This window comes from Nothobranchius furzeri, chromosome 4 (assembly GCF_043380555.1).
Source record: "Nothobranchius furzeri strain GRZ-AD chromosome 4, NfurGRZ-RIMD1, whole genome shotgun sequence".
Taxonomy (NCBI): domain Eukaryota; kingdom Metazoa; phylum Chordata; class Actinopteri; order Cyprinodontiformes; family Nothobranchiidae; genus Nothobranchius; species Nothobranchius furzeri.
The window spans coordinates 70,805,431-70,828,012 of NC_091744.1; the positions used below are offsets into that span (position 1 = coordinate 70,805,431).

The following is a 22,582-nucleotide window of genomic DNA, read 5'->3' on the forward strand; positions in this document are numbered from 1 at the left end:
CTCATGAAATTCTGAGCCAAAACCTCCTTCCACCAGTGAGAGCTTTGAAGATGAAACGCGGCTGGGTCTTCCAACACGACAATGATCCCAAACACACCGCCCGGGCAACAAAGGAGTGGCTCCGTAAGAAGTATTTGAAAGTCCTGGAGTGGCCTAGCCAGTCTCCAGACCTCAACCCCATAGAAAATCTGTGGAGGGAGTTGAAAGTCCGTGTTGCTCGGCGACATCCCCAAAACATCACTGCTCTCGAGAAGATCTGCATGGAGGAATGGGCCAAAATACCAGCTACTGTGTGTGCAAACATGGTAAAGACCTATAGTAATCGTTTGACCTCTGTTATTGCCAACAAAGGTTATGTTACAAAGTATTGAGTTGAATTTTTGTTATTGACCAAATACTTATTTTCCACCCTGATTTACAAATAAATTCTTTAAAAATCCTGCCATGTGAATTCATGGATTTTTTTTCACATTCTGTCTCTCACAGTTGAAGTGTACCTATGATGAAAATTACTGACGTCTGTCATCATTTTAAGTGGGAGAACTTGCACAATCGGTGGCTGACTAAATACTTTTTTGCCCCACTGTATATATATATATATATATATATATACACACACATATATATGTGTGTGTGTGTGTGTGTATGTACATATTTATATGGCTGCACATAAAAAATGAGGGAAGAATGCCAACTTGACGTGTTTTAATTAGCATTCTTGTAAATTTTAGTTTTAACCCAATTCTGTATTATTTCAGTCCTGTAGGCTCTGTAAAGGAGGCTTACTAAAAGACTAAACAAAACTGATTTATTTTGCAAACTAACAGAAAACCATCCATTGCTATTTAAAAATATACATTTCTAACTCTCAGACCTTGACAGTCATACGTCCTATAGAGGGATTGTATCATTTTTACACACTCCTTATTTTTCAGCCAACTGCTGAGTCCATATCTTTGTTCTCCATAGAGTCTTCTATTGCTTCCTGTTTGTTCACATTTTCCTCTTGATTAGACTGGTTGCTTGTGAATTTCTCTTCACTGTTTCCTCCTGCTGAAAAAAACAACAACAAATAACCATATTAAGGTTTTAATAATGCAAAGCTGGTTATATGTAATGATAAATATGGAAAAGCGGGGTTAGCATTAGGGGCTAAAGGAGAAAAAGCTATAATTTCTTTTCTTTTCTTTAACCTGTGATTGTTTCACCGTCTTTCTTTTCAGATAGAAAGATCCGTTGCATTGACAGTTTCTTCATGGTGTGGCACAGGTATTTGAGTTCTGGACCACTGTTTGCTTTTCCTGCCGAGTCATTTCAGAAAAATGCACACAAAACAAACATTGAATTATAATTGATACACAGTATTGTTGACTGAAGATTTAAAGGTTTTGGACAACGCTTACCTTTTCGTGGTACCTCTTCAAAAGCCACGCAAGTTCCAAAGGCATCTGAAATGGGAACAAAAGCATGTATGTCATTGTTTAACCATCATTTATCTTATAAAAGGCAACAATTTATAGGATAAAACACACAACTGTTCAGACTATCTACTTGGAAATTCTACATCCAAAACATGCAGCTACACTCACCCTTAACCACTTAATCCTGCTTAGATTGGCAGGGAGCAGTTTTCTAACTCCACCAGTTATTTGGGCAAGAGGAGGGGGACACCCTGGACAGATCTCCAGTCCATCACAAGGTCACACATAAATAAAGAACCATTCATTTACACCTGGAGAGTCTCCAAATAACCAAACATGAATATTTTGGGTCTGTGGGAGATGAGAGCATGGGGAGAAGTTGCAAACTCTGCTCAGAAAGATTGCAGCCAGCATTTGTGAACCTTTGACCGTCTCGCTGCGTGACAACCAAGCTCCACCTTGCAGTCTCCAGCAGCTACATTGAAACCATTTAAACTCAACTCATTTAAAATCAGAAGAAAAATAAATAAAAAGTGCTCTAAAACTTATTGGTTTTCTCCATAAATTAACTGTTTATTAATTTATGCCTCAGTCTTTAAAAATGCAGCATCTGCTTTTTGTGAGCTACTCAAATGCCCCCACACAAATCAATTTTTAGAAGAACATCACATTTCTTTCTTTAAAGCTCCAGTCTTTGTCATATCAGATCATAATTCAGGTTTTAAAAGTAAACCGATGCTTTGAAAATGGAGTGAAGGCCATTTTTAGAAAAGGAAATGATCAAATGCTGAGAAAGTTATTGGTGTGTAATACAACTGTGCATTTGGTCTGGGCAGCTTTATGGTTTACAGGCATTGGTCAGTCAGTCTAGTTTGTAATAATTTAAAAATAGTAAGGAGTGGGTGAGATTTTATTTCTCCACCCTAATCCTGTTCTTTTGTCATTAAATATGTTATATTCATGTTTGTTGTATTTTTGCTATTCCCATGAAATAGAACAAATAAATAAATAAATAAATAACTAAATAAACGAAATATTATTGATTTGCACAAATCACGTGAGTTACATTAATAATTTTCACTTTTATATGAACTTAGATTTAATTATGGTCTGGTCTTACCTTCATACTCTCCTGCAAACAAATACGGTCCAACTTGCATCATGGGTCTCTCACTGTCTATATCCTAGAATGCCACATACAGAGAAACTTATTAATTCTCTAAGCTGAAAAGGAGGGTATTGCGTATAGTAATATTCAAGTCAAATTTAGTTTTATATATAATTTAATCTAGATCTCACCAGTATCTTACATGTGCTCTGACATTTGGACAGAAAGTCGTTGTGTATTATTCCTGAGAGCTCCATCACAACAAGCTGCTCCTGAACACACCACAGAACAAACGAGTAATGTTGTAAAACACACACCTGACTGCAAACGTACACACAGATGGAAACTAGGAGACAAATGAAGTAAAAACCTTGCCAACAGCATCTTAGCAAGATATGTGCATTTATATAGTGAATTTAATTTCTCTGTTGCATGTGTTTTGTTTGGCTAGCATTAGCTACATGACGCTAATACTGGCACTGCTAACGTTAAATGATAAAGTTCGGTTACGTTATGAAATACCTCTTCTTCCCATTCGTCTTCCATATCCAAGAAAACCCTAAAAAATAAGGAAAATTATTAATAAACACTTACAACCTAACATGTAAATAAAACAAAGTTTGCTAATTTGACCACTTTCGCAAATGTACGGTGTCCGAGAAGAGACAATAACACTTTTCTCCCCTGTTGTTTTCATTTACAGTTTTCTCCATCAGGGGGCGATGCTGCTTAGTTTTGCAGGTTTGTTGCAAACACCCATCGTCAAATGCAAACCTGTCTGTCTGTCTCTCTATCCATCAATTTTCTGATTTCTTTAGATTTAATTTAACTTGATAGAGATATTGGCTACCTGAAGGCCCTTTCATCTACATCTAACATTAATATTATTAACGTCCTACTTCAGGAGGCCACAACCGGGGTGATGAGATGATATGAGATGAGATAAGATGAAATGAAATAAGATGATATCCTTTATTGATCCCCAAGGGAAAATTCATCTGTCATTGCAGAGGCTACAAATATAAAACAAAGCCACACAACACATCAAACATATTCAAAAATAAACAAATTAATCAAAACACAATTAAAGGAAACACAGAGTGAAGACGGCACCTTCAGAAACAAAAAGGGAATCAAACACATAGTTCAAAGAAGGGTAATTGATATTATGAACAATTGTGGGGACCCTTGAGATAAATAAGAGCGCTTTAGACACTTTCTGTGAAACACAAACATGAGCGTATTGTAAAAACTGCACTTATAATTAATTCAGATACATTTAATTCATTTATCATCATAAGTTTTTTGTATTTTTATGAGAAGTATAACATATTTTTCTGATTTATTCATTTATTTATTCAGCTTGACAATCAGATTCAACTACTTCCTTTTTATGTCTAAATATTTGAAAGTTTAAAAGCAGGTTTCTGTTGCAGGGTTTTCTGTGCCGCTTCATATTCAATTCATAGCATTCAGCGGATATTCTTGGAGACTGACACTTTTTAATTGTATTTTTAAAAGGGAGAATGAATCCTCCTCCACAAACAGCGAGTTTGACATAATGATGAAATGAGCTGCAGCATTGCTTGACCCGCTTCTGACATGTTATGACAAAATCAGAACGTCTGCAGGTGCTGACACAGAGGTTTAGGAAATTAAATCGTTCTGCTCCTCCTCTTTCAAGTACACGTGTGTTTAAATTTGCCTTTAACTATAATAATAATAATTTAAAAAACAGACAATAAATATGTTGGCCAAAATTAACAAAATGTGAAAACACACAGGTTTTTGTTGCACTATTTTATTACTTTGCTTTAAGAAAGAAAAAATAATCAAATTTTCTGCATTTTGTTTATGAGAAAAATAGCAGAGCATGTTGTGGGTTTGCATATTTGTGCACTATACAGCTAAAAGGATGAGAATTCATATTTCTCTTTCAACATTATCCATACCTCAAAGCAGAGCAGGTACGTGCGGTGCTCACATCCTGAGAGTGTTTGCAGCCTGTGAATACCTGTATGAATGTAAAGCAGGCTGAGCATCACCTTCAGAGTGGGAGAGAGAAAAAAAAACATTTTCAAATCAGAATCAGGCAAACCAAATTAAAGGGGGGTGCAAATCCCCCATGTGCATGCTCCCTCCCCATTTTCTGCCCTATCATCTATCTCTGGACCGTGGTGGGGTTGTCATGTCGACCAGCCCACAAGTTACTATGACAACGGCTCAAGGGGAAGCTCTTGCTAGTGAGGTTATTGCCTCCTTGGGGATGCAAGAAGGACAGGTGGAATGTGAGTGCAGACAAAAGGACTTACAGACTCCAAAAAAAGACCTAATAAAGGGAGAGGTCAAGTTGGATGATATTAGTGTGTGTGTGTGTGTGTGTGTGTGTGTGTGTGTGTGTGTGTGTGTGTGTGTGTGTGTGTGTGTGTGTGTGCGCGCGCGCATTTACAGACATGCAGAACATGATGCAGTTGTGTAAGTAAGAGTTGCTCCATCGAAGCAAGCACTAAGTTTTCTCCCTCCTGGATGCAGCCAGTACCTCTTACTGTACATGATGTATTACACCTTCAGCTTGGTGCCATAACCCGGGGCAGTTAGGAGCGGGTGCACGGGAGGGAGTGACACTAAGGACCCTCCAAGGTGTCAGATGGGTCCCCAGCTTCCCCCACATTTTGTCATATAAATGTCATAAAGACAAGTTTGGAGTTGGGCAGGTTTTGGCTCTCCCTCTGCCTGGGGGGTCTCTCGGTGGTTAATTGCCCCATTAGCACTGACAGGGTAAATTGGTGGAAGGGCTAACTATATATTATACAGTGAAAACAACAAATCCCTGGCATCCACCTGAGGGCATGCAGGGTCTGCCAGTGAAACAGGATGTGTGTAAACACATGAGCTTTAATACTGGCAAAATATTACAACACAATATTTATCACTATGGAAATGAACTCAGAGGCAGGCAGGAGGAGTGACTCTACTCATATATGCTGCTGAATTCTTACATGCAAATCAGTCAGGAAACTTTATTCTCTTCTATTCTCTTCTCTTCTCTTCTCTTCTCTTCTATTCTCTTCTCTTCTATTCCATTCTATTCTATTCTAAATTGACTTTAGATTTATATGTATGTGTGACAAACATAACGCATTGAACAAATATGTATCCACCTGCCTTTTTTGTCTTTTATTTTCAAATTTTATATAAAAGCTTCACATTACTAAATATTATTAACAAAGGGATCACATATGTTTTTCCTGATTAAATGTTAGTAAATCAGATAACTAGTGACATTTTTTGCTAAAAACAGTTTTATATAAAGGTGTGTTAATTCCTTATTCCATTTGATTAAAAAAAACTGAGCTCCTATAATCATTAGTCGCCCACACACACACTGACGCACTCAACGTGTGGACAAATGTTAAAAACCGTGACACTCGTTGTCTTTTGTCCCTAAAATGACAAACTGCCTCCAACTCAAAAAAACCTGCATGCGTAAAGACAACAGGACTGCCGGTGAATTATGTTTTTGATAACCTGCAGCCTTTGATAGAGGCCTCTGCCAGATCACCACTTCAAACGTTGTCGAATCGTAAAATATTTATTGAATGTTTTAAGAAGGCATGAGACAAATCATTTGGCGCTGTATTAGAATATGGATAAATTATTCCAGTCTTGACACATCTGCAGCTGCGTAAATTCAAGGAAATAAATTCAACCGAATCAAGAAAATCTAAAACAAACATGACATGAGAAAAGAAAATCATGAAAAGGCATGAATATTTATGAGTTTTTAAGATATGGTTGTGTTTTACTCAAATATGAGCTGTTAAAACCACTCTGCTGACAAATACTGGGTCATTATATTTAATTCATGGGGAATACTTTATCAATAACATATTTTATCTGCTCTGCATTTTGGCTCTAATATTTGGGAAAAGGAGATATTTGTCAAATATAGTTTGAGAAATTTGCTGTTTCATTTTTATAGTTGCACTAAAACAAAAATGGCATCGCCTTATAAATATATGGAAGATCGACAGATTGCACATCCAGCGTGAAATCCACAATAGCATTATCATAACAATGGAGCTGAGTTTGGGAGGAAAGACGGTCGGAGATGAAAAACCAAAGGTCTTCTGTGATGGCAAAGAGTAAAATAACAAAAACACGTTATTTTAATACATTTTCTCTGTTTTTGTCACAAAGAAATGATAAAGCACAACATCCGCGCTCCAAATCCTGAAGTCCAAAAACAGAGAAAAAGACGAACTGGCATTTTTGCACAATAGCACATTTTTCTTTTCAATCCTCTTTCAAACTTAATGTTTTTGTAGCAAAAATATAGTTTCGTCTTATTTTCTTAAATGATCCTTATACAGGGTATACGTTTCATATTAACGCGGTAAACAGCGCTAAAAGGCTGAGAAAATGTTTTATTTTTTAAACGGATTATTTTGACCATAAAGCAAAAAGCCAGTGTGAACCCCCAGATCTGGCTCTGCCTGGCCTCGGTGAGAGTTTGCGGTTTTCAGCTGTGAATCCGTGACAACGTCGCATTTTGTTACAGATGTCTGACAGAAGATGTGATGTAAATGAGATTTTACGCTTTTCTCCGACTTTTCTTTTTAAACCTTTGATTGTTTAATAAAAGTACTTCGGGCGTTTTCTTACAAATGTGCGCATTTTACGCAGGAACGTCTCCAGCATTACATTTTCAAATTTCAGTTTATCTTTTAAAAAAATACAGATGAATTTAACCCTCAATATAATTTTGACATGAACATTTCTCGCTTTGAATATACTATTTTACTTATTATTTCTTTTCTCTACCCCGTTTTTCTGTCTCCGGTAAGCCCCCTCCTGTCCCTCCCTCTCTCCCTCCCTCTCTTGCTCGCTCTCTCGCGGAATCCTATTGATCCAAACGGGCTAATTAGCGGTGTCTGCGCAATTACGCACATGCGCACTGCGCGTAATCTCAGCCATTTTTTGAAGGAAACTAATTAGCAGGAATAAAGAGCCAAGTGTTTTTCCTCCCACAGTGATCAGAACTCATTCTACCTCTGGAGCTCGCTCAACCCCTCCGTGCCCATCTTCCGTTTACTACAGCCTAAATGTAGCTTTAATTACACCGTTGTTTAATAACAACGTGGACCCCGCTGCTCCCTCTCTCCTCTCTCTCCGTTTTTTCCTTCCTCTTCCTGGCTCCGTAAAAATCGCAAAGGATCATTCATAAGGAATGAGTGGAGTCTTCATGCGATTGCTTTCTGGACTACCAGAGGTTTCGGCGTGCGGAGCTTTGTGCCAGAGTCGCTGCAGAAATGTAAGTGTGTCGTTTGTTTACCATGTTAGACGGGGAGCTGGGAGCAAAGCGAGCCCGGCGGAGGGGAGGAGAAGGAGAAGGAAGGAGGGGGAATGTTTGCTACAGCTTGTTGTTTCTCACAAATGAAGCTTATTTTTGCTAAAGTGCCTGCGCTCCGAGTCACCTGTTACCGACTCGAGTCGGTTCAGATGGATCGGGAAGAGTTCTGGTGGGTTGTAAACAAAGGCAGAAGTAGGCTGATGGTCGATCACTCAGGGTAAGGGAGTCAGCTATTCATGCAAAACCCTGCTGCCAACGTGGTCCCAGAAAATAAAACAAAAAACACAATTTAACACTGTTACCTTAAGTTTTCCTCCTGTGGAAGGTAAAAGCGATCCACTGGGTCTTCATGGAATTATGTGCCTAATAATGGAAGTATTTGTCCAATTCCTGCTATGTCCACGTCCTATAATAACAAAGAAAAAACATTTTCTTAAAGTAAAGCTACTCAACTCTTCCCTGTCTGGTTCTCATTCCCTCTGCCTCTCCTTCACACACACACACACACACACACACACACACACACACACACACACACACACACACACACACACACACACACACATACACACACACACACACACACACACACACACCATGAATTTGATTCAGGAATGATTTGGAACTGTTTTGTGTGTCTGTGTTTTAATATCAAACATGAATATTTGCTGTTGTAAGTGGACGCATGCTGAATTTTAGGTGTTATATGAGTGAGACTAATTGACATTATCAGAATCAGTCGCACAAAAGGATCAACACACACACACACACACACTTACTCACACACACACGTCGTTAAATGATGGTTTCCCGCACTTGTGATCGATAGAGAGCCAGGAATGCTTGTATAAATAGTTACATTGCCGATAGACCCGTGTTATTGATTGCAGTGTAAATGAAAATCTTTATCAGATTAGAGGCTGTTCTCAGCTGCTGGCAGGTCGGCTCAGCCCCTCAGCGCTCTGTGGCAGGACAGTGGACAGCTGCAGTGGGCAAGGGTCTGTGGCCTGTGACATAAACACAGTACATTAAAGCGCTATCAGAGTGCCGATATGAGCCATATATCTTCCAAGCTGCAGAGAGGGGGATGGGGTGGTCACAGAAGAGAGGGGCAGAGGTGTTTAAGGAGGAGGAAAAACGAAGGGGGGCTGCTTAAAGCAGAAGGTAAAAGGGTAGATTAAGGTCTTTCCTTGATTAAAAAAGGTCACTGATGAGATTGTGTGCCTAAGATGTATCAAATGGCATCCACTCATCAGCCAGGGACACATTCATGCTGTCCAAACCTGTGTAAAGGAAAAATAATGTTTCTTGAGTCTTGATGAAAGACATTTTCACTGATAAACATCATATAATACAGTTTTACATATTAATCCGATGCGAAGGCAAAGCAATAGGCACGTATTTATATTAAACATTTATGGACCGTTCATGTGAGGGGCACGTTTGTTTATTGGAAAACCAATTTGAAGGTGTCATCAGTGCCATCCACTGCAGCGCCACAAATGCAAACTGCACCACGCGTTTTCAGAACCTCCACAAAAGTGTTCTGTACGTTTTTGTGTTTGCGAGAATGGTGCCTGATGCATGGACAATTGAACAACACGGGGATCCTGTTGCTTCCTAACATTTATTCGCCGATGAACAGTGTAAGATGTAGGAGACTCACATATTGGCTTTTTAAAGTGTTTGCTTATCTTCTTTTATCCTAGTGTGGCAATTTAGCAGAAGCCCTTTAGCTCCGAGGCGTTCAGTTCTTTATTTAATCTGATCCCCTGAGGAATATTATAGACCTCCTGCGTCGACTTTACCCGCATTCCTCTACCCAGTTTAGCTCTCATGCCATTGATTTTCCCATTAAGGGCTAACGCTAACCCTTGGCTAACCAGACTCTGGATTGCGTATGTGAAAGCTGTATTGAACAGATGCTATCCAAGGACTCTAATCAATGCATTCACTGTTATGCAATATTATTTACATGACTCATGTATTTCCTTTCTTCCTCTTTTTTTATCTCTTTCTGTCTGTCCTCTCCGTCTCTCTGTCTGAAAAACACAGGTGGGCTGGTAATGTGTGGCAGCTGTAGCCTCTGGTATGGACACCGGTGAGGGAGGAGGAGGGGATGGAGGGGGAGGAGAGGAGAGAGATGCTGACCTCAGTCCCCAGGCTTTATCTCTTCCTCTCCTGACCCAGGCGATCGTTCCGGAGCAGGGGTCACCCTCCCGTATCTCAGCCATGGCCCCTGCCAAAGAGCCCCTGACCCTGCCTCAGCAGGGGGAGGTGGGCGCAGAGGGGTCCCAGGCTAGAGAAGGAGGTGGGCAAAAAGAAGGAGGCCAACATTCGCAGGCGGAGAATGAAGGGCATCAAAAGTATGGGAAGAAAGAGGACTTTATGGAGGGAAGTTTGTCAGGGCAAAGGAAGGGAGAAGGAAAGGTGCATGCATGTGTGGGAGAGGCTTCATTTAAAGGGGGCCTCCCAGCAGCCCTCAGCAACAGAGGCGGAGAGGAGGAGAAGGAAGAGGAGGAGGCCATCTCAAACCAAAGTCAAACCAAATCCAAATGTTCTTTATTACCTCAACAGAGCCAGCACAGCTCTTCTTCCAGCACTGCAAAGGCCAGTGGCACACTCGACAGCAAAACAGCCGCCTCTCCAAAGCCCTCCAACCCTTCTTTTCTTTCTCCAAAGCCCTTCCCTTTTTCTCCCACCTCTCCAAAGCACTTCAGTTGTCCGTCCTCCTCTTCTGCCCTGCTGAGTGAGACAGAGGTAAAAGACATTAAGGGAGATCAGGGCTGGATTTCTGGGTTTCATCAGAGCTTTAGATCCCAGCAGTCTTCTATGGCTTTTCCACTAGTGGGCATTGAGCCCGCCAGTTCACCTGCTGAGGATGATGTGCCGACAGGGGTTCCTCACTCTTCCATTTCCAGTGGAAATGGTGCCAAAGCTCCAGAACCAAATGACAGCCAGCTAGATACAGTGGTAGATGAAGAGAAAGACAAAGAAGAAGACCAGAAAGATGCTGTCCTTAAAAACCTCAACCAAGACCTTTCTCCTAACTCGCTGACCAGTCACATGGCCATAATGCACTCGCGCAATTCCTGCAAGACTCTGAAATGCCCCAAGTGTAACTGGCACTATAAGTCTCAGCACACCCTACAAGTCCACATGAAGGAGAAACATCCCGAGACAGGAGGTCAGTGTGTGTGTGGCGTCTCTGCGGGGAAGTGTGTGTGTGGTGGTGCAACACGAGACGTATGTGCCTACTGTAGTTCGGGGAAACCCCATCCTCGTTTGGCCCGAGGTGAGACCTACGCCTGCGGCTATAAGCCTTACCGCTGCAAGGTGTGTGACTACGCCACGTCATCGAAAGGCAACCTCAGCATACACATGCAGTCCGATAAACATCTTAACAACGTTCAAAGTGGGGGGCATGCAAATGGCCCCGTGCACGCTTCTCTCATTACCAACAACAGCTCCTCCAACGGTCAAGCAGCAGATGAGCAGCATTACAACAAGCTTCCACTCTCTGTTGCATCACCGACCGCTCAGCCCAACAAGGTCCCACCACCTGCACACTCCCACTCTCATGGTAAACGGTGGCGGTGCGACGTGTGTGACTATGAGACCAGCATTGCGCGCAATCTGCGCATACACACCACCAGCGAGAAACACACGCATAACATGCTACGGCTTCAGAGGGGTTACTATCTGTCTCAGTGCAGGAGTCTTGCTCCACATCTCAAACACCTGCAAAACCCAGGTTAGTCACACGCCACGTGATGTTTCAGTGTCTATTTTAATAAAGTGTGACTTTGGTTAATTGTATTACTTCATTTTAGGTGCTGAGCTTTCCTTGAGCATGCGTTTGGCCAGTCAACAGGTCGCAGAACAACAACCAGTAACCTTTGGGTCAACTCTCACTCCATCCCCCTCCCCCTCTCCCTCGCCTCCTCCAGCTCCATCTTTGTCCCCTAACGGACCCCTCTCCCAGGGTGTGTTCCAATGCCTCGTCTGCTCATGCTTTTCATCTGACAGCTTAGAGTCTGTAGAGCAGCACTTGAATGCTTCCCGCTCATTGCCCCAGTCAGAGTGGTGCTCCCTTGTCGCGGGTGGTTGTCACTGCAGGCTGTGTGGATACACCACCCCGCTGAGGGCTAACTTCTCCTTGCACTGCCAGACTGATAGACACCGCACCCGCTACCAGCTTGCTGCTCACCTCCAGGAGGGCGGAGACAGGGGTCAAGAGGGGGCTGCCCTCATTGCTAAGGGCAACCCTGTCCAGCTGCGGTGCAACCTGTGTGATTTTGTAACCAGCAGTCTGGAGAAGCTACAGGGGCATTCCCTCACTTCACAGCATGAAGCGAGCATCCGGGTTTACCGAGTAAGAAACACAAAATCTCAACAAAACAGTTGTCTTTGAACCTTTAAGCAATACGTTCTTATGATTTAATTTTTCCCATCCTAGTTTTTATTTAATATCCTTGTTTACTTTCTTGATTTCAGTTCTTGCAGCAGTATGATGGTGAGGTAGATGGAGGTTCGTGGCTGTTCCATTGCCTTCTATGCAACCACTCCTCTTCATCTAAACTGCAAGTACTAAAACACAGCCAAACTTCGGCCCATCAGCAGAGGGAAGGGCTACTGCAACTGCAGCCAATGGGTGGGGAGGAACTGGCTGCCATTTTCACCATCAGAAAAAGCCCAGATGGCGTCACGGGTGAGAATATGAACCGTGTGGGCGCAAGCGATTGCATGTTCCACGTGGTTGCTGACATCAAAGAGAGGACGGAGGATTAAGATGAAAAGAGTGAGAAAAGGAGCGATGGGGGTTGGTTGGGTATTGATCAAGCAAAGTGATTAGTCGATACACATCCTTGTTGTATCCCCAATCACCCCTGACAACAGCTAACTAGCACCTGCTAATCAATGCGCTAATACAAATCCCCTGGACAAGGATGGTGGGAGGTGGATGCTGCTCCACACCGTTCAAGATAAAACGGAGTATCGTCTGGAGTGGGCGAAGTGTGTAACGCATAAAACGAGCAGCTCAACGCTTCATTTGTAAATTAAATCTATCCTTCGATTCGATTCTCTTCAAATTAAGACTTATTTAGACTAACTCGTGTGTTGTGAGTCCATATTACTTCCACTCCGCCTCTTAGGGAATCTAATGCAGAATCAATATGTGATCAATAGCGTATGGAGACGAGCGAGACGAATTAAGTGTGGTTCAAATACTTTGAACGTCCTTATCTTGAGTATAAAAGGCACCGCATTCAGCATGATAGTTTGTTAGAGAGTATTGCATGAATCATGATGTTTACATATTGTGATTGCTCATCTTGTCTTGTTCTAGATGAGCTTATTGAGGACATGGAGACTTCCAGTGTTAGCAGCACTGATCCTTTGGACACCACCAAAGACACGAGTAACGTGGGAGAAAAGATTTCTGAGGAGACAGGTATTACAACTTAAAACATGTATTCACCACAGTAATAATTGGGTTATATTACATAGTAATTATAAGTGTTTTAAATAATTGCTTATCTTTTAATAAAGAAAAAACAAAGGCAGAGGAAGGAGAAAAGGAAGAGTCTTTACCCTCGTTAAAGCGTCCATCCCCAGGATGTGGGGAAATGGATGACTCCATTGTAACCAAACGTCCAAGAACACACCAGCAAAATGAGAACCAGCAGGTGAGCATCTGACACAATATTTTAAATATTTCATTGTGTCCATTTTTAAAATTTACTTATTCATTTTTCCCATTTCTCTCTTTTAGACTGTCCAGTGCCCTTTGTGCCAGGTTAAACTCGCGCACACACACCTTCGACAGCATCTCACACACGTGCACAATGTGGCGCAAGACTGCGTAGACAAGCTCATCAGTGCGGTTAGTGTGTGCAGCCGTGTCTTGGTAGCATTTGTTGTGTTTTGCTTTCATTGAGAACTAAAATAAAATGTGAAGGCGAAGCGATGGGGGATGGGGGAGAGTGAAATGTAGGGAGACAATTCCATTAAGAAGGCACCAGAGAGAAAGGCGGCGCTTTTTCTAATGCATGTTTAAGTAGCTGCTCGCTATCATCTTTGATGCAGCCGTGCATTCTGTGTGTGCGTGTACGCACGTCTTTTAGAGTGGAAGGAGAGTAGGTTTGAGTGAGTGAGTGTAGGAAAAGCCAGTCTTTCTATAATGCATGTTTAAGTAGCCCTCTATTACCAGAAGTGCAGTCAAGCTAAAAAGGGGCCTCTATGCTTTCTACTGTGTCTCTCCAACTAACAATGACCGGTCATCTATCCACATCACCATCCTCCATCTCCCTAGCCTGTATGCTAAGTGGCCTTTGTCTCTTGGTCTCTTGCCTCCACTTCACTGACTGCTTTTCACCCTTTCCCCCCTTTGCTGTCCCTCCCTCTGTCCCCCCCCCCCTGCTCCTATCACTTCTTTTTTGCTATTTCTGTCCTGCCCCTTACCTTCGGTCTCACCCAAGCTCTCAGTTTCTTACCCCTTCCCTTTGCTCGCCATCATCCTACAGAGCAGTTTTTTTGCCCCTCACGTCCGCTCTCTCTTTTTCATATTCTGCACTCTTTAGCCCCCATCCTCCCTCCTTCCACTCTTACCCCCTCCCTCACTCACTCTGATAGTAATTGAGGTTCATTAATTCAGACTGAGGTGATGATGGCCATTATGTACCTTGCTTTCCAATTATGCTCTCTAGATTAAGTCTGACCTTCAGTTTTCTCTGCAGTGTGTATGTGCGGTTGTTCTTCTCTTTTGCTGCAATGAAGCTGTTACGCAGAGAAGACTCTTGTCATGTAAATCTCATCTTTGGCTCTCTGTCCTTTCCTCGGGGTGGCTAGCTGTTTGCATAGATATGCTATTTACTTTCATTGCTCGAAGCTGCTGGCATGGATGTTTTCTTTATGAAGAATTATTTTAAATAAATTAATAATTCAGCTCAGTAAAGTTTTATTAAACCCTGGAGGCACGTTGGAGGGTTGGTACAACTGAAGGGCAGACCCTCATATCCCAACCATGTATTCTGATTAGGAAACGGATGTGTCTTGCTGATTGTACTCATACATGCAGGTCTGAGATATAACAATGCACAGTTTTACTGTACAAATAACTATGTTTTATTCAGAACACTGAATAAAGGAAGCACTGTGATAGAGATATTTGTTTTTAATTGTGAAACAAATGAAAATAAAAAGAATAAACTGATGACAGCTGACAGACTGACTGGTGCATTTTTTTTCTTCCAGGTTACACCATCTTTAGAACAAGCCCAGCCTCCATCAGAGTCGCAGCTTCAGGCAGATTTACTTCTAGATGACATCCAGAAAAAGAAAATTACAAAGAATAACAACTGTTCCTACTCTGCAGATTCAAATGCCTCAGCGGATTCACCGAAAAATAAAGGTTGGTAGAAAAACAACAAAAAAAAAAACCAAAAAAGAAAACTCCCCTCTGTTTGTTTTATGCCATAAAGAAAAAAATAACTTTTCTTGTTGAACTTCATAAATATCTCAAATGTACGTTCACAATTTTGTACATTTTACAGGAGTCTTGGTGGAGAATGCTGATGGAGACATAGCCACACCCAAAGATGTCACAGCTCTTCTCACCCCACCCCTAGAAGACAACAACACTCATCCCTTCAATGGCACACTGGCTCTTCAGTCCCCGACTCAGACGCCTCCCTCCTCTCCACCTACCTCCCCACCCAGTGATCCCCTCCCATTTTCTGATCGTCATGGTTACCGTTTCCGTTGCAGCAGGTGCAGTTTAGCATTCCCCACTCAGAAGAAGCTCCAGCTGCACTGGCAGTACCATGCCATGAGGGCGGCGACAGAGTGCCCCCTTTGTTCTAGACAATGTCGCAGTCAGGAAGCCCTGCAGAGACACATGCAAAACGCCCACTCACAGCAGGACAACACGCAGGGACAGAGCACACTCTTGCCACATCCCACTGTGCAATACATGGAGCATAGTACGAATTCAGTTCAGCAGGACTTTACTTTATCACCTCAAGTGGGTCAAGAAGCAGGAGAGGATGATGATGCGGAGCTAGACGAAGAAGTTTTGGGCATAGACGAAAGGGAGGAGCAAAAAGAGGTTGATATTAAAGAGAAGGAAGGGGCCTCGGAAGTTGGTGGAGTCGATGAGAATTTAACTGATCTTGATAAAGGGACACATGAGGAGATTGTATCAGAACCTATTTCCAGCTCAGCTGTCAAAAAGAGCTCTAACCCCACAATGGATCGTTATCTAGATCCATCCAGACCTTATAAATGTGCCATATGTTCAGAGTCCTTTACCCAGAAAACAATTCTTCTGGTCCATTATAATTCTGTGTCCCACCTCCATCGGGCCAGACGAGCCCTGCAAGATTCTGGTGCAAGTGCTGCAGCCCCAGAAACACCACGTGGCCCTGATGCTAGACCCTATCGCTGCCGGCTGTGTGGAGTGGGTTACAGTCAGAGTTCTACACTGGACATACATCTTCGCTCAGTTCTTCATCAGACTAGAGCACGAGCTGCCCAGAACTCCACACAGCAGAGCTCTGCATCAACTTTAGCTGTTCCAACGTCAACACCCACCACTTCTGCCCAGGCTGCCACCTCCAAAGAAGAAACATCCAAAAGTTTGTCTGTGGCCAAGAAACTAAATGGAGTAAGCTGTTCAACTTCTTCAGTAGTGAGCCTTGGCTTATTAGCTGAAACTCAGCCACCTCTCTCTGATCCAATAGATTCCCAGCAGGCAAAAAAGAAAGTGGCAGAGCTTCTAGCATCAAGAAATCAGCTAATGCTACTGCAGCAGCAGCAGCAAATAGCCCAAGCCCAAGCACAGGTACAGGCACAGCTCCAGCAGCAGACCGCATTGCTCCAATCCCAAGCAATCCACTCCTTAAGCCCAGAGAACCTCCTCAAACAGCACTTCTCATTGGTGCCTGACAACCTACTCTCTCTTCAACAGCAACTTCTTCTACCATTTTACCTGTCAGGGGATGTAAAGCTAAACCCAGATTTAACTATTAAGAGCTCCGATTTTGGTCACCTAGTATCTCTGAGCTCACTTCTAAAGGAACAGGTGAAGGCAGAGGCTAAAACCGAGTCCCATGCAGATGGCAAAGAAACCAAGAAACCTTGCTCAAAGTCGTCTGTTAACCAACCATTGGATCTTTCACAGAATGAAGACACTGTTGATGTGTGCAGTGGATCCTCCAATGAGCAGAAGGGAAAAGAACATTTTAATTCTGGTTCTGAGGAGGACAAAGAGGATGTACACAATAGTGATCAAAACAAAAATTTGAAGACGGAAACAGTTTCTTCCTCCTTTGCTGTTCCTCGATCACAGTGTCCTCCTCCCAGAGTGCCCTATGCTGCTGCAAATGGGGAGCCTCTCAAAGCGTTGCTCCAGAGTTACGGCTACGAGATGGCGTTGCAATATTTACAGAGCAGACACAGACACCAGCAGCAGATACTACCACCTGTTAGTTTATGTAAAATAACAATGTGCTCTCAAATCAAAAGGGATGGTTTTAGTCAGCTGCAGAAAGAAAAGTTAGAAGACTGTAACAACAATAATAAAGGAGTGGAAGAGAATGAGGAGAAAAAGGTGACTGAAAATGAGCCACCAGCAAAGCAAGAGAAAAAATGCTGCGAGACCGGAGAAAAGTGTCGAGACTGTGGCAAGTTGTTTTCAGATGCGTTGATTTTAAAAAGCCACCAAGAGTACATTCACAGAACTCTGTTCCCCACTGCCGCTCTGGAGAAGTTTTCCAGAGAATATAGACTACAATACGATCAGATGTATCCCATTGCTGAGTCTAAATCTGTGGAAAATTTAAATGCTTGCACACAAGCTTCAGCTCCAACCTCAACCCCAGACAAATGCACAGAACAAGAACCCACAACAGAATCGATGAAATCTCAAGGGAAGAGCCTTGAATCCCCACCTCTGCTGTCAGTTTCAGACTCCATTGCAAAAGTAAATGATACCACTCAATGTTTGAAAAATACTCCTGGTGCTTCTTCTCAGTCTTCCTCTTCTCAACCACAAGAACCTCAACAACAAGAGGCACCAGTTCCAGGCTCATCCACTACAGCTTTGTCTCAAATCACAACCCCTCTAACGCTTCCTTTACCTAAACTACCTATGCTTCCTTTGTCTTTGCCTCAGCTTCCCTTACCCCCCTTAACCATACCCAAGCTTCCACTTCCACCAATTCCTTTTCCAATGGAGTTACCGCTCCTCCCTCCAGTTGTGATGCAATCTATGGCTCTCCAGACTCAACCTTGGCTGGATTCAAGTATAAACCCCGAGCTGGCAAAACTCTATCAGGCTCAGCTAAATCCAGCACTACTTGGACAACAACCACAGCTTAGCCCTGCTTTGCTTGCTCCGCAATCTCAGCCCAGCCCTGCTTTGTTAGGCCCTCCGCCACAACTTAGCCCTACTTTGTTGAACCATTCAACCCAGCCAACACAAACCGGACAGCAAAGTCAAATCAGCCCAAGCATTCCTGAACAACAGCAAGGTAAAAGAACCCGAACAAGAATCTCTGAAGAGCAGCTGTCTGTTCTTAAAAACCACTTTGATATAAATAGTCTTCCTAGTGATGAAGAAATCAACAAGATGTCCGCTCTGTCAGGACTGCCTCACAAAGTAATTAAACACTGGTTCCGCAACACGCTGTTTAAAGAGCGCCAGAGAGACAAGGATTCCCCTTACAATTTTAATAATCCCCCAACCACTGCCCTGGAGGAGTCCAGGGAGGATGTATCAAAAAAACAGTGTTTGACACTTTCCCCATGTTCACCGTCTCCAGGCCTGACAACCAACGCTTCGCCACCATCGCAACCAGTAGGAGAGCACCACAGAGGCAGACGGTCTTCCAGAACCCGCTTTACCGAGCAACAGCTAGAAACACTTCAGGGGGTGTTTGAAGCCACTCCTTACCCCAGAGAGGAGGAATACGACAGGTTGTCTGCTCTTTTGTCCCTTCCTAATAGAGTGATTGTTGTATGGTTCCAAAATGCAAGGCAGAGAGCCCGCAAAAATCAAGACCGTGGAGCGGATGATGGATTGGACGGGAAGAACCAGCTTGACAATATAGACGGGGAGAAAAATGGCTCTTCTAAGACTGATGTTAATAATCAGGACAACAACTATGAGAATGAAGGACAAGCTGACTCCCAGAATGAAAACTCTATGGATCTGACTTATGAATATTACACCCACCCTGATTCACCTGCCCTTGATTCTTCCACTTACTCAGAAAGTGAGCATACAACACCGGGAAATGAACAAACGTCCACTGCAAGGAAGCAAGAAGACATAGTATCTTGTCAGGCGAACAGTAACCCAGCTCCTGTTCATACTCGAAACAAAGTTTTAGACACCGACATCCACCAGAAGGGAACTTCTCAGCCTACTGAATCAGGGTCTTGTCAGCAACCTGCAAGTCCACCAGAAAAACATCCAACCCTTATTGCCTCCTCTTCGCAAAAGACACTCTCCCCCATTTCGTCTGTGTCTCGTTCTGACCAGAGGAGTGCACACAGTCCGGATTGTGACCAATCTTTTGAAAAAGTTGCTGAGTCCTTGCCAAGCCCGCCCTCTTCTTTGGAGTCTGAAGAAATTCCCACTCGGTTGACTGATGCCACGGCTTGCCTCTTCACTGAGACCCAGCCACAGCTCAAAGCCCAGGCTCAGTTCCAGTGTAGTCTCTGCCCATTGTCCTTGCCATCATTCCAACTTTGGCAAGAACACCAAACCCGACACCTCCTAGCTGCCCAGTCTCAAGTACAGCTCTTTCACCAGGGATTCACAGACCGAACCATGCCTTACATGATGCTTCATCCTAACCACACCTTAATGGCCAGCCAAATGCTGTCAGGGGCTATGTCCCAGATACCCCCCAATCCCACACATCCCATGATTTCACACTTGAACAACATACAAATGAAAAGCACATTCTCAGATCCCTCAATTAGCCCCCTTAACAATTCACTGACCACCTTAAAGCAGAGTACAAAACATGCATCTGAGAACAGTAGTGAAGGGCAAAGGGGAAACAGGGAAATTGAAGATGAACACAGACGGGATAAACGTCAGAGAACTACCATCACTCCAGAACAGCTTGAAGTGTTGTATCAGCGCTATAGTTTAGACTCAAACCCCACAAGAGGAGTCCTCGAAAGCATTGCACGAGATGTGGGTCTCACAAGACGTGTGGTTCAGGTACAGTTGAAATGACAAAACAGCAAATTCCTTTTGATTTAATCTGTTTTATTAAACAAAAAAAATCTTTATTTTCCAGGTATGGTTTCAGAATACACGAGCAAGAGAGCGAAAAGGACAGTTTCGGTCCGTAGGACCAGGAACGAGTTTTACCTTAGGCCTGAACCATCTTCGCTGCCCTTTCTGCAGGGCTCTCTTCAAAGTAAAGAGTGCTCTTGATGCCCATATAAGGTCCCGCCACTGGGCGGAGGCTGAAAGAGCAGGCTACAACCTATCAGTAGGCAGTGGATCCAATGGACAGACTGTGATGGCGATGTCATCTGTTATGGAAAGACCAGGTCCATCCATTTCCTCCAAGTCCATTCCAAATCCTGGTTATGAAATCACCAACAAAGATTTGACTATGAAGCTACCGGTGGCATCTTTGTCTTCATCCATAATGGTAAAAAACCATGAAGAGAATGTTGAATATGAGGAAGATGATGAGGACTTCCCATGCGAAGATAGTTCAAGTATGACCGACCAAGGTTTGCCCAGTCCTGGAGTATCTGGGGATCTCTGCTCAGATTGGAGTGAAACTCTAACGCAGCAGCAGCAGCAGCAGCGTCAAAGGACACAAATGAGCCACTTCCAGGTACTCCAGCTCAAAGACTTCTACAGGAACCACCGCACACCAAACCGCCTTGAGTGTGAAAGACTTGGCCGGGAGTTGGGTCTTCCTCCCCGTGTGGTACAGGTAACATCGAAGCCATTTAAAGGAATGAATACTTAAGATGTCAAACGTTATGCACTATACTCAGTAACATAAACCCTTTTTACAGGTTTGGTTCCAGAATGCCAGAGCGAAGGAGAAAAGGGCCAGGAGCCTGACCTCCGACTCTGCAGAGCGGGAGCAGGCTGATCTGTCAGCAGGTGCGGTGGAGAGAGACAGAGCGTAGAAAGGCAGACTGCTTCCTTCAAATATGCTCCCACCAAAATGATTTCTCCAACTGCTGTTCATCTTCACAAATACCCTGCCTACTTGCTGCCAAACCAATAACCTGAACACCCCAAAGACGCAGAGCTGCAGTGGCCCAAAGAGAAACTCTCTTCAGTAGTACTGGAAAGCCCAAACCCAAGTTCTCTTTACCACAGCTTTCCTCTTTTCATATTTTTCTTAAACTCTTTACTGGTTTGTCTTTTCTTGTTGAAACGAGCTCCTCTCCTTGATCACACCTTGCTACACCAAACACCGACTCGATTAAAAAAAAAAACACACACACACCATGCCACAGAGGCCAAAGAGCATTCTCCAAGTATGTGACCTCACTGCCCAGCTAGACCTGCAGTCTACCTCTCAGTCTGCATGACAGACTCACAGTGGGCCCTCCACCAGACCGTGCTAGATAACTAGCTGTGTAGCATGTAGTTCCAGTCTGTACAAGGCTGGAAAACAAACCGTCAAAGAGATTTTAGTGTAAATAGAGAACTCCAAAAAAAAAAAAAAACTTGAAGAAAAACAAAGCAGAGTGGAAGAAGACGAAGAAGAAAAGGGGAAAAAAGAAAACGGATTAATATCCTTTAAATGCGTAAGGGTATTTGCATAGAGCTTTTGTAAAGACTGTCTCAGATTCCAAAGCTCATAACCAAAATTTTACATGTCTGTTGATTTAATTTTTGAACGTGTTTGTTTTCAATGACAAACTGCAGAGCGGACGTCTGTATGGTGAAGGGGTGAGAATTGCAGCCGGCATAGGTAAGCTGAGCACCAATAGACTGTGGTGGTGCTAGAATGCTGCTTCACCTCCTAAAAGCCAATGATGAGTCTTCTGTTGTACATGTACTCCTTGTATGTTCCTTTATTGAAAAACAACCCAAATAGCACAGTTGATAAAAGGCCAGTTTGTCCTGAAAAGGGTAAACTATTTTTATAGCACTCAACCATTCTACTGTAAATGGAAACTCTAACCAAACTCAAATTTGCATTGTGTGTGTTTAGTAATAGTTTATTATGAAATTTTATGGATCGACATGAACTGTCTTGCTTCAATATAATAATGTCATGATGACGAAAGTATTGTGACGGCTTTCGTACGTTCAGGCAAGAAGACTTACTGCCTTTCCATTCTATTTGAATATACCAATGGCTTACCAATGTTAGGTGATGACTGTAAAGCTTTCGATGCTCAGATCAACTTGGCTCCACTTCAGATGTGACTTAAACATGACAACCGTCTGTTTTTCAAACAAAAGAGGCCTGGTTAAAATTTGAACTAAGCTTTACGTGAAATCTACACAAAACCTCTCAGTGCGTCAAAGATCTGAGCTTTTCACCTCTGAGTGATTGTTACAAAAAAATCTTATTGAAACTAAAGTGTTTAATAATGTGAGGGGGTAAATGTACAGTATTTAGCTTTTGTATGGTTGACTCGAGACTTCATTGGATGTTTGACACTTAGCTCTCTTTTCCACATATATTG

At 42.9% G+C, this 22,582-nt stretch overlaps 2 protein-coding genes across 4 annotated transcripts; one reads left to right on the forward strand and one right to left on the reverse strand.

Annotated features, from left to right (window-relative positions):
• Window positions 1-794: 794 nt before the first annotated feature.
• On the reverse strand, window positions 795-8,322 carry gtf3c6 (general transcription factor IIIC, polypeptide 6, alpha). 3 transcript variants are annotated; one of them, XM_015964622.3, is made up of 8 exons: window positions 8,185-8,322; window positions 4,482-4,574; window positions 3,052-3,088; window positions 2,721-2,801; window positions 2,542-2,605; window positions 1,404-1,448; window positions 1,194-1,301; window positions 795-1,053 (listed from the first exon to the last, which is right to left on the reverse strand). In XM_015964622.3, exons 3-8 carry the CDS (start codon window positions 3,073-3,075, stop codon window positions 932-934), a joined length of 444 nt encoding a protein of 147 aa, XP_015820108.1. In that variant the 5' UTR covers window positions 3,076-3,088; window positions 4,482-4,574; window positions 8,185-8,322; the 3' UTR covers window positions 795-931. The 3 variants fall into 3 exon arrangements, with proteins under 3 accessions (XP_015820108.1, XP_015820109.1, XP_015820107.1); XM_015964623.3 differs by lacking the exons at window positions 4,482-4,574; window positions 8,185-8,322 and having other exon boundaries at window positions 795-1,050; window positions 3,052-3,208; XM_015964621.3 differs by lacking the exons at window positions 4,482-4,574; window positions 8,185-8,322 and having other exon boundaries at window positions 3,052-3,208.
• LOC107388856 (zinc finger homeobox protein 3) lies at window positions 7,706-21,203 on the forward strand. Its single transcript, XM_015964617.3, has 11 exons — window positions 7,706-7,843; window positions 9,938-11,636; window positions 11,716-12,257; window positions 12,380-12,593; window positions 13,233-13,337; window positions 13,436-13,572; window positions 13,659-13,769; window positions 15,140-15,296; window positions 15,439-20,123; window positions 20,203-20,859; window positions 20,945-21,203. Exons 2-11 carry the CDS (start codon window positions 9,974-9,976, stop codon window positions 21,059-21,061), a joined length of 8,388 nt encoding a protein of 2,795 aa, XP_015820103.1. The 5' UTR covers window positions 7,706-7,843; window positions 9,938-9,973; the 3' UTR covers window positions 21,062-21,203.
• Window positions 21,204-22,582: the final 1,379 nt, after the last annotated feature.

Excerpts from the sequence above, each read along its gene's own strand:
- gtf3c6 (XM_015964622.3), bottom strand. The coding sequence starts at position 3,075 with ATGGAAGACGAATGGGAAGAAGAG. Across the intron at positions 2,802-3,051 it reads AAGACGAATGGGAAGAAGAG|GAGCAGCTTGTTGTGATGGA; the intron begins GTATTTCATAAC and ends TGGTGTGTTCAG. Across the intron at positions 1,449-2,541 it reads GTTTGCAGGAGAGTATGAAG|ATGCCTTTGGAACTTGCGTG; the intron begins GTAAGACCAGAC and ends TTCCCATTTCAG.
- LOC107388856 (XM_015964617.3), top strand. The coding sequence starts at position 9,974 with ATGGACACCGGTGAGGGAGGAGGAGGGGATGGAGGGGGAGGAGAGGAG. Across the intron at positions 12,258-12,379 it reads CGAGCATCCGGGTTTACCGA|TTCTTGCAGCAGTATGATGG; the intron begins GTAAGAAACACA and ends TCTTGATTTCAG. Across the intron at positions 20,860-20,944 it reads TTCCTCCCCGTGTGGTACAG|GTTTGGTTCCAGAATGCCAG; the intron begins GTAACATCGAAG and ends CCCTTTTTACAG.